Genomic DNA, 12,097 nt, shown 5'->3' on the forward strand with positions numbered 1-12,097 from the left:
TGTCTCTAATTAAAACATGCATAAATGTTAAAGTGTTAATTTATGAAAGCCACAATCCAAAAGATTCTCAAGTAATCCAAAAGACTCTCAACATAGCCCTAGTTAAGTTGTATACTGCATTTCATCTGTTGTCCAAAATTTTTAAAAGGAGGGACAGGGAAAGGGAATTCTGTGGATCATGCGACGTTCCTCAGACATACTTTCAGAATTCTATTCCTTGGTCCAATTCTTACCTGGTGGCAGCAAACAAATAAATTAATATGGCCAAAGTTGTTTTGTCTTCTCATTTTCAGCTAGGCAAAGAACTCCAACTTCAAAGGGTTGCAATGATAATTTAATGTTATGATTTATCTGAAAGAACGTTGAAATTTTAAGGATGTATATAGATAATATATAAATAATATATAATATTACTTTCTAGTATTCAAATTATTCTAAGACTATTTTATACAACTATAATCAAGGCCATTACTTAAGTACCCAAAGTATATTTGTTTCAGTGATGTAATTATATAAGTAGAATAGTATAAGAGAAGGTTGAAATAGCAAATAAAAATTTCCTAAAAATAAAAAAAGGCATTCATCTTGGTCAAGTGTAAATAATAAAATTTAGATAGTTTTTAAACAAAAAACAGAGGAAAAAGATAGATTGACCAGCTAAAGGACTTGGCTAAATGAAGTTACTTCAATCATAAGATGCTGGTGTCACTTCAATGGAGAGCAGAAATCCTGCAGAAAAGCCAAGCCAATTATAGAGTTGTCTACATTTTAAACTATGCTTCCAGATGTGTTACCGAACAAAGGAACACATCGACATACTCAACTTTTGATCAAAATGACTTCTCTCCCTGTACATAAGAAACTCAGTATGAAAAATAGTTTACATTTAAAGAATAAAGACATTTCAAAGTCACTATCCAGGTGAGAAGTAGGAATGGAATACATTAGCAGCCAATTAACCTTTACAGACACAATTTCCTCCCTAAAGAATTAGAAGGCTGTGTTTTTTCCTCCCATCTGTTGTATATTTTGGCCACTTTCATGGATTATTTGTTTGGTAAAAATAGCAGCTCTAGAAACACCGAAGAGGAACAAGTAAACTGAAAGCAGATCAAGTGAAATTATCCTCTATATTTTACATTTTAAAGGTAAATTTGTCAACCTATATATCAACAGAGTGCAAGATAAACCTAAAAATGACTAATCAAGCTGATAAACATTAATATAGTGTCCTTTCCATTCACCATCAAATAAATGATACAAAAGTTACAGTTATATGATTGGACTAGTATTGTTTAGAAATTGCTCGGAGATTGTGTAAAAAAAGAAATAATAAACATAGGAAGTTGAGGAAAGGTTGAGCTAAGAATTTTCATTTAAGAACTTAATGTTAGTCTTTAAAATATAGTGTTCCAGATAAAAGAGATCAATTAAATTTGAATTTCTGATGATGGATTTTTTTAGTAAAACAATGTACCAAACTTACACAAAAGAGATATATATTTTGTTTATCTGAAATTCAAATGTAACTGGGCATGCTGTCTTTTTAGGTGCTAAATCTGGCAACCCTAATTTGTAAGATACTATAACATCATTTAAGTATATTTTATATTATTACCAACAATTTAAAAAGTAAATGTTGTTGCAGGAATTTTTTTGGAGGGGAGAAGGATGCTGTATCATTGAACACTAGCTTTGAAATGAAATTTGGCACGATGATCTCAAAGGAGTGACATCAAAATTACAAACTGCTCCAGACTTTAGAAAACTTAACTACCCAGGAAGGCCAAGGAATGTTTGTTTTGCAAAGTGGAATAAATCCTTAATCAAATGCATTGTATGCTTCAATGATATTCTCAACTTTACATATATATTTATCTGGCATTGTTCATTTAATTCTCATTTTGAAATACATTAAGGCATAATCAAAACAGCTACATTCATAACAGCAGTAGTATGTTAATTTTTGATGGTTAGAGAATGATGGCTGTCATATCTACAATCCCACAGATCACCTAAATTGATATCCATGACCTAACCAGCCAGGTATTTACACACATTCAAACTATAGTTTATTTGACCTTCTAAACTCCCACACTAGGTCAAATGGTATAACCTTCCCAGACCTAGGACATTCCTGTTATCAAAAGTACACAAAAGGCTGACACCTTGTTAGAACCTGTAAACTAAGTGTTTTAAGTAACGCCTAAGCAATGCTCATCCTGTTGCCATTGGTCATTTTGTTGAGATCATTAGGAAGTTAGCTAGTCTATGAAAAGGACTCAGGATCATCTGTCATAAAAATTCTGGACACAATTTCTAAACTAAAGGCAAACCAGTCATGTATAAAAAAACAAAGTAAGTTGGAAAGAACTAAGTAATAAATTACACATAATTAATAAAATAAATATAAATCTATTTTTAAGATTTTATTTCCTATAATTTAGGCATTGAAGATAAACTCCAAATTCTGTAAGGATAAGACAACTGCTCAATAACACAACTGAACATTGCTCATTTTACCATTTTTCCTCACTCTTCGTTTAAATGACTCGAACATATAGCAGTTTCTAAAAATGACAGATTGGACTTCCCTGGTGGCGCAGTGGTTAAGAATCCACCTGCCAATGCAGGGAACATGGGTTTGATCCCTGGTCCGGGAAGATCCCAGATGACGCAGAACAACTAAGCCCATCCGCCACAACTACTGAGGCTGCGCTCGAGAGCCCGTGAGCCACAGCTACTGAGCCGGAGTATTGCAACTACTGAGGCCTGCGCGCCTAGAACCCGTGCTCCACAACAAGAGAAGCCACCGCAATGAGAAGCCCGCGCAGCGCAACGAAGAGCCCCCGCTCCCCGCAACTAGAGAAAGCCCGTGCACAGCAACCAAGACCCAACGCAGCCAAAAATTTTAAAAAATTAAACATAAATAAAAATTAAAAAAATTAAAATGACAGATTATGTAAAAGAGTATAATAGACCATTGGGTCTCTACCTGTATAATATAAACTTATTTGTGGCAAAACATCACTTTCACAAATTCCAGTGCCTTAAAACTTTTAACCACAGCTTTCATCTATGTTTGTATGACCACTTACAGATTTTTAATTAACCAGCCATTGATTTGTAACTGGATTTTGTGTAGGGATATCAAGAAAGTTGTATTTGAAATGTTCTGATGGAGATTTTTCTGAATTCCTCTCTCCATCCACCAACCCCCCATTAAGCATCATTGTTCTAAGACATATAATTCCATTCTCAGAGCAAATTACAAAACACCTATTCAACAGGCCAGTTAAAATAAATATTTCAACAATAATAATTTTTAAAAACTTAGAAGGAGAAAAAGGATAACCGTTATAGAACCCCATAATCCTGTAACTAAGCATGAAATTTAGCCATGAATTTCTTGACAGACTGGGAGAAAGAAAGTCGCATCATTCTCCTTGTCCGATGAAAAGGATAAATGAAATTTTGCCCTGAGTCATAAGGTTCTTCCTGTCACCAAAGCCTGATGAACATTGAAAAACATAGTGGGCAGAGGTCTTCAAAGGTGTTTTCTGAGCAAACACAGAAAGATTCTTCAAATAGTCACTCTGTCTCCCTCTCTCTGTTTCCATAACCTTCATACATAGTATTATATATTTGTATATACAGACAATAGACAATGATCTAATATCATTCTTTCAAGATTTTTTTTGTACATTTGCCAGCGCAAAACTTTAAGTGAAATATTTTCTTAAGAAATGTGTGAGTTTTATACGTGTACAGAGGAGAACAGAGAACCTAAGATTATTAGCACTGATTTCTCATCCCAGTAGAGGAAAGAATGATACAACACACAAAGCACATATGCGTGCTCACCTAATATTGAAAAGACTTGTACTGAATTTAAGGATGTATAAAACATGATTCAACAAATAAATGCCAGTTAATCTTCACAGAGCTATCTTTTGTAAAACAGGATATAAACAATAATAACGATAATAACGTTATGTCCATTTACTGACAATCTAGTATGGAAACCTATACTATCTCATGAAATGTTCATATCCAATATTAAAGATATGTAGGGCTTCTCTGGTGGCGCAGTGGTTAAGAATCCACCTGCCAATGCAGGGGACACGGGTTGGAGCCCTGGTCCGGGAAGATCCCACATGCGGCGGAGCAAGTAGGCCCACGAGCCACAACTACTGAGCCTGCGCGCTACAACTACTGAAGCTCATGCACCTAGAGCCCATGCTCTGCAACAAGCCCACGCACCGCAACGAAGAGTACCCCCGCTCACCACAACTAGAGAAAGCCCGCGCACAGCAACGAAGACCCAATGCAGCCAAAATTAAATAAATAAAATAAACAAATGTATTTAAAAAAAGATATGTTTATCATTATAATTTACAGATGAGGAAATGGAGGTTCAGGAAGGTAAGCCAATTTCTCAAAGTTACTTAGTGAGTAGCAAAATAGAATTGGAATCAATGTAACACCAAAGCTTCCCTATTTTCCTCTAGAGCAAATGAATGTCATTTTTTCATTTACTAATTTCACACTAGTATACTATATATTTTAAAATTGTGGATGTTTAATAAATATAATAATAAATCAAACAAGCATCTTTAGTTTGGGAATACCAAATCCTAATCTCTCAGTTTCTGAATAACAACGTTCCTTCCTTGTGAGCTTCTGAAATGGTATTTTTTTGCCATTAGCAAAAGGAAATTATCTCAACAAAGCTAGAATTTTCCCTAAATTGGTCTCTGTGCTTCTCCAAATCTCCCTCACTGATTATTGTCAGCAAGCCCAAGTATAATGCAGATGACATAAAGAGGAAAATGATAATCAAACGGGGAAAGGGTAGAGAAAATAAGGTTTCACCAGCATGAAAACAGGGTGTAACAAATTACTGTCTTCATTACTGTATATTTCACTAGAGGGCAGCCTAAACAGACAGCTAAAAGTTTAGGAGAAACACAAATACAGAAGCAAAATATTATATTTGGATAGAAATATATTCAGCATGGTATATTTGTTTATACACTGTCAGTATTCATGTATTAGTAATACTTTATTTACTCCCTCATCTAATTCTTAGGACATTTCAATTTACTTAAAAAAAAAAAAAAAAGCAGGTTTAGAAACAAATGAATTTTATATCATTAAAGACTTGGTGCTAATGTAAGATTTAAAATATTAAATCATACCAAGATGTCATTAAAATACCTATTGGCAAGATTATAAAAAATAATTTTACACAAGACATGTGGGCACACTATGAAGTCAACTGCCCACACTGTTGCTTTAATTCAATAAACCGTGCTTTTAAATTTAGTGACAATCAACGCCAGTAATGCCTATTTAATTACCTGTTCTGCTGCCCTTTTGGTTTTACTTTTGGTATCAGGTATCCCAGCAGGAAACTGTTTGTAACCAAACTGCCTGGTACAAATAAAGCCGCAGGGAAGCTTGAAAGCAGCTGAACTCCTGCCATATATCAGTTTTTAACGAGGGAGAAGCCCAGAAATCAATCCGCAAGCTACTTAGACATCAGTTCTCCCAATTTTTCTGGGTAATCAACTTGCACTCTATCATCCCAAATAATATATTGCTACCCTACTTTTTCTTAATTAAAAAAATATATATATATATCCATTTACATTCATTGTACCTCTTAAAAAGCATAATTAAGAACTATGATTTTTAGTATAATAGTAAATAAATCCATCTTTCTCCCAAAAAACGAGATTCATGTATACAATCTCAAGTAACACATAATAACCAAGCTATTCATCACTACTAATCACATTTTTTTTCCTTTCTTCTTTTGTAGTGGGATGGAGAGGGGAATTGAAATGGAAAGCTAATTAAATTTCACTTTTTCATGAAAATATGCTTGAACTTTTTCTCTGTAAGCATAATGTGAAAGTTCCTTAAATTTTATAGTTTCTGTGTTACCAAATTGACTAGCACTAACATGATTCAACAGACTTTCTCTCAAACCACACAATAGATGTTTATACCCTTTGAAGTCAAAGTATTTGATGAATTTAATTTGCTCAACAGTAACCTTGAATTTTACATGTCCTGAAGAACTTGAAAGCTGTTGAAAGATATGACTCCTTGGCACTCAAGCAGAGCTATGAATTATAGTACAATTGCCCATCTTCATTCTAAATTCACAAAGCTTTCAACATGGCCAAGTGGTGCTTTTGTAGAGAGACCTTGGCTTTTCTTGTCATTGCTGTATTTTTCTGTGAGTCACATGGCATGACTCAAGACAATTCATAATCATCAGTGAAATACCCTTGACATTTGAGAGTACTGAGAAAGGAAACAACAGCAAGTAAGCCATACAAAGCTTCCAGTGCCAGAGAATCCAATGTTCTAAAGTTCCACAACTCTTGGTGCTTATTCTGTGTTCATTCAGATGAGAAAATAGGGTTTGATGAAAATGGCGTACGATGTGAATACTCATTTATGGATTAAAATTATTCATGTTTTCCCCCATTTCCCCTTGCCACCACAAACTGGTAACTAATTATGAATCAGAATTTAGAACTAAAAGTCTGTAAGACAGAAGAAACCTGAGATTAAAATCTAGGTTATCAAATGAATAACTTTATGAACCAGAATTTCAGAGAAAACTCTGTAAAAACTAGAGACTTCTGGGAAGCCTTAAGATTAACATCTATGATATTAAAATAACAGAAACATTGATATTCTCTGACAGGTAGTTTCATTTCCCTTCTAGTCAAAGAAACAGGCTTAAGTCAGCTTGAGTACATGATTTGGTTATTTTCACTCAGCACAAAGATGATGAAAAAAGAATTTAGCAACCATGAAACATATATTTTAGATTGATTACAACTTAAATTCTGTGATCTCTCCTGAGTTTAATGAATGCTCTTTATTCCACAATCAAAAACCCTCAGAACAAAGAAACATGAAAAATAGTTAAGATTTTGAAATAAAAGGGTAGAAATGTAAAATTTATTAGATTTTACAGAGTGTAAGCTGTAAGATAATGGGATTCCAATATTCATACATTTTAAGAGCTTAAAATAGCTGTGCTGAAAAAAAATGTATATTTTGCTCAAAGCAAGAATATAATTTATCAAAATGGATATTTTGATTCTGTACTGCCTTCCTTATTTAACATTTCATAGCGGGTTTTTTTTTTTTTTTATCTTTACAAACATGTTTCAAAAGAGAAACAACACATTTGCAAGAATAACTGATCTCGATGAAACGTACTGATTATGTGTATGTGAAAGGTGTCTGATGATGGCAGGATGTTGTTCACCTGAAACCAAGCAGGAAGAATATAAGCCAAGTTTTTAAAGAAAACTAAATTTGATTGCTAAGATAATTTCAGTTATCTCAAATGCTTGAATCTACTTGTCAAAGACCTGTGTGAAGGCGTCCATGCATAATTTTCATTAAGTATCAGAGTAACTCCGTGCTATTAGTACCAATATTATCCCCTCTTTATTGTTGAAGAAACTGTGGCTTAGACCTTATATAGCTAAAAATCGCACAATAGGAAACAACCAAACCAAACTCTTTCTGGCACCTTGGTCGGCAATTCTATTTATTAGAGTACGCCACTTCTAAACATCACGGCTTGTGACTTGCTTCATGGCTCAAAAAATAATTTTAGACTGAATACTAGACAACAAAATATCCTAATGGAGTCAGAAGCACATTATAAGCTGAGAATCAATAATTCTCATGAGCAAATGGTAACTAGGCTTTCTACTTAGAGTATTTTCTGCTTTATCGTCACACTGGTTTACACTGTATTTTCTTTTCTTCATCATATTTTGTAATAATTTGTTTAAAAGTGGCATTTACAATATCCAGCTGGTATCAAGTGGATAATTACATATATATTTTTTCAGGAACACTTACATTGGGCATCCCCTATTTTGGCTTTGAAAATGCAATTAATACTACTATTACCTGCAGTTTTCTATTTTTTTACTAAATAAATTCTAGCTGAAAAACATAAAAGAAAATAAATCCCAGTAAGAAAGAGAAATGGCAATCATCATCTTGCTTCAAGAAAAGCCATGACTTAATTGTTTTTACCATAAGTCTTACAGACTTCTTGAGTGTTAAAAACTGACTGGAAATGTACAAAGGAAAGAGCATATTTTGGAATACAGCTGAGACTATTCACCTCAGTGGAACAGTTTTATTAGTGGAAGCCCTAAAGTATCTTTGAGTTCTCTTTAACTTTCCTTCATCATCTTCCATCAAATCATTACTTTACTCAAAAAGATTCAGGAACCTGTGCCTAGCCATTTTTGGAAAAGGGAAGGAAGAAAGGAAAACTAATTTAATATATGAAATCCTAAAATAAAAGAAAGAATTAAGATCCATGGTTCTTCACAGCCCCAGAGAAATTGTAGACCTATTCTTTAAGATAGGAGGTGGAGGGAGATAGCCAGGGGAAAAAATGAAAGAAAATAAAAGATAAATGAGTTTAAAAGATTAGATTATAAACCAATATAAGTTGGCAAAGAAGCTGCCAGAACATAGAGAAAACTGGGAGATACAAAAAAGATTATTGAGCGAAGAAAACAACAAAAGCATGGATGCAGGTGAAAAGACCGTCATTCCAGACAGGCTTCAGAAAATCATGCCAAATGAAATGTAACTGAATAAAGATGTATTTTTTAAAAACTGTAATAGAGAAGATACCAGTTATAGAAAACAGAAAAGGAGGCCCAACTTACACTAAGTAATATTCTTGAAAAAGAGATCATGAAAAAACTTTATGCAGAAATATTCAAAACTATGCTGAAAGTAAATATCTACATCTCTGAAATGAAATTACAACTTTAGTAAGAAGACATCAAACAATCAACAATCAGATGCATCATTCCTAGCTCAACCTCAAGAACAAAGAACATATCATTAGAGAATCAGTGAAAAAAATCAAGTCAATTCAGGATGGAAACCAGGGGCTAAAAGTGGAACAGCTTTAGAGCTCTTGACAGCCACTAAAAATGACAGAAGACTGTGAAGCAATGCCCCAAAATTTTGAGTGGGAAAAATGCCTACTTAGCCAAGGTTTTCTTCAAGTCCAAAATGAAATACTCAGATATTCTCTAACACATAAGAACTCAGGACTTAAAGCATCTCACGGCTCTTCTTGATCAAACTACTTCACAACAAAATCCACTCAATCAAATTATGAATTTAAAGAGAAAACAAAAGCAAAAAAATAAGGTGAGTAATGGAGGATCTAGAACCAGGATTAACACTGTGGAAACTACGGTTACACAACATAAGACAAATCTTAATGTAAAAGTAATAATTTAATAAGATTTGGGGATGTATGAAGAAAGTGAGAGAACACAGAAACATGTTAATTTATTCAAAATAGAACACACTCTCTGATTATAAGTTTGTACATTCTGTTATATGACTGTATCTATGAATTTTGTGTGTATATCATGAAAAAAATACATGGAAAAAAGGTATAAACAGATAAATTGAACATCATGAGACTCACTAAATATAAACAAGGAATAAACGTAGTTGTGGAGATTAGGGGAGATTTTAATTTTTCTTTTGTAGTTATCTATATCATTTTAATTTTTAATTAATGATATTAAAATATTTTTACAAAAACAATGAAGGTATTATAATTTTAGAAGAAAAGTGATTGAGTAAGCCTGTTTATTGTTGTTATTGCTATTTTGGTATTAACTAAACCCAACTAGATTTTTTTGAGACTCTGGCTGCTTATTATAATTTTCTTTTCTACATCAAATCTATTTACACTCAATCCCTTTTTTACCCAAGCTTTAGAACTGCATTTAGACTCATCACTTTTATTTTCATAATTAATAAGCCCTTCAGTTAGTGTTGGTCAAGCTTTCTTCAGTTTTAACACCCATGAGAGAGAGATCATATTCCACTCAGTCACACTGGCTCACTACAGAAGGATTCTCAATGTCTTGACTTCACCCCCATAGGACACCACTGAGAACCTTGAGGGGAGAATGTAACAGACAACTTTGAAAAACAGGATTCTAGGTGATTCTTATAAGATCCCCAGGAGAACTGTCCACACGGTGGTGAAACATTATAACAAAGTAAAGCAGTTTTAGCAATGTGGTAATTTTATAATTTTTGGAATCTAATAATTTAGTTAACGTATAATATATGTCATGGCACACAATGCTACAATTCTACGATAGCTGATTTTCTACAACATTCAGCAATTACAAGCTCTCTTGATTACCTTTTCTCTCAGACCATAACATGCCTTCTAACAAAGCAGAAGCAGGCACTTTGAAATTGCTATGTTACAACCGAATTCATACAAAACCTCACATTTTGTATCACTAATTTTGACTAAAAGTAAAGTTTTGCTCTTTTTTAAATCTAGTTGTTACTTGTCCTGCCTGGATTTTATTGTTGCTGCTACATAGACGTATTTTTCATGGGCGGTTTGAGAAAAGCAGCACATTACTTTCTAAATTCAGGTATGTGTTACTTAAACTACTCGGTTTTGATATTTGCCTGACTTACTGGTTTAAAATTCTTACGACTCGTCCATCTTATTTGGTCTCCAAAGCGTTTGCGTCAGAAGGATATACAAAACTACATTTCCCACTACCTTATAAAATTGTGTATTAATTTTTTAAAAAGTCTCATCATTCTCTTCTATCGAACTGACAGTCAAAAATTTTATTTAACTATTATGTATGTGTTGGACCACTACAATTCTGTAAAACAAATTTGTGAATTCCCTAGGACAGTAGAGTGGACTCTGTGATTCATAATTTGGTCAATATTTTCAAGATTATTCTGCCTGTGGGATGTCAGTGGTTTGGACAAAGATGGTGGTTATGAAGATGAAGAGAAATGAATGGTTGCATGATATATATGGAGTTGGAACTGACAGAATTTACACGTGGATTATATGAGGGGTTATGGCAGAGGGAGAAATTAAGGATTACTCCTTAATTTTGGCTAGATGAACCAGGAGAAGGTGATCCCATTTGTGATGGGGAAATTAACAGATCACCAGGACACTGGGGGAGGGAGGAATGGAAACATTAGCTCATCTGGCCATGTTAGCACCATGCAGGTGAGACAGCTAAATGGAAACAGCAAGTGGTCAGTTACATAAATGAGCCTAGAGCTCAGAAAAGAGATTTGGGTGGAATTCTATTTAATTTCAAAGCAATGGATGAGGTGTCCTGGGAGAAAGTATGGGCATTAAAGACAAGAGGGCTAAGACTGTGCCCTAAATTTAGGTAATATTAGAGCTACACTACAGAAAGAAGTACTAAAAGGGAGATTGAGAAGGACTAAGTGGTGAGAAAATAGGAAAATGGGGTTTCCTGAAAACTAACAGAAGAAACTTGTGTTTGAAGAAAGGGGAAATAGGAAGTGGTACAATAAAAAGATAGGAAAAGACCAAGTACAAAGATAAACAAAAAATGTCCGTAAGATTTGATGACCTGGAGGTAAATGCAACTACTAAGAAAAATTTCACCACGGATGAATTTTGCAGTCAGATTGGAGTGGGCTGGCCACTGGGTGAAGGTGAAGATGAAGATGAAGAGGTGGTGTAGGTCTACATCTCTTTTGAGGTTTGCAGAATAAGACAGCAAGGAAATGTGGCAACACTAAAAGAGATAGCAAAAATTTTTTTTTAATGATAGAAGATATGGGAGCCAGTTTGTATGTTGATGAGAAAGTAAAAGGAAAACAAAAAGGTTGACTAACTAGAGAGAGAGAGGATAGCATAAGGAATAAATCCACTGACAGACTGGCTTGGAAGGTTATAAGATGACCAAAGGCATGAACTTTAAAGAAGTAGCAATTTTGCATGAATGGAGGAATTGGCTATTCCCCTCAATTCCCATAGCATTTTTCTCATATGTAATCAGGTCCAGCACTCAAGTCTAGTTACATACTTTTTTAAACTTCTAGATGAATATTCTCTAGGTTTTCTTGTCTTATTTTTCTTTAACCTATAAGTTAAAATCGGAGACCTCTTAAAAATGTCTTCCATCTACTTAGAGACTTATTTTTTTGACTAAACTTTTGATTGCAATATCCACACTCTCAA

At 33.9% G+C, this 12,097-nt stretch overlaps 1 protein-coding gene across 6 annotated transcripts in view; it reads right to left on the reverse strand.

The window, feature by feature from the left end:
- The window catches only part of CACNA2D1 (calcium voltage-gated channel auxiliary subunit alpha2delta 1), a 494,545-nt gene that overhangs the window by 205,918 nt on the left and 276,530 nt on the right, over window positions 1-12,097 (reverse strand). The window contains exon 1 of one of the 6 annotated variants that reach the window (XM_061198479.1): window positions 234-306. The exons of the other annotated variants lie outside the window; for them this stretch is intronic. Coding sequence (XP_061054462.1) covers window positions 234-287 — 54 coding nt within the window. The 5' untranslated portion in view covers window positions 288-306. Of the gene's footprint in view, window positions 1-233; window positions 307-12,097 lie in introns of those variants that run through there. 6 annotated transcript variants of the gene reach the window in all.

The sequence above is a fragment of the Eubalaena glacialis genome, chromosome 8, assembly GCF_028564815.1.
Source record: "Eubalaena glacialis isolate mEubGla1 chromosome 8, mEubGla1.1.hap2.+ XY, whole genome shotgun sequence".
Lineage (NCBI taxonomy): Eukaryota > Metazoa > Chordata > Mammalia > Artiodactyla > Balaenidae > Eubalaena > Eubalaena glacialis.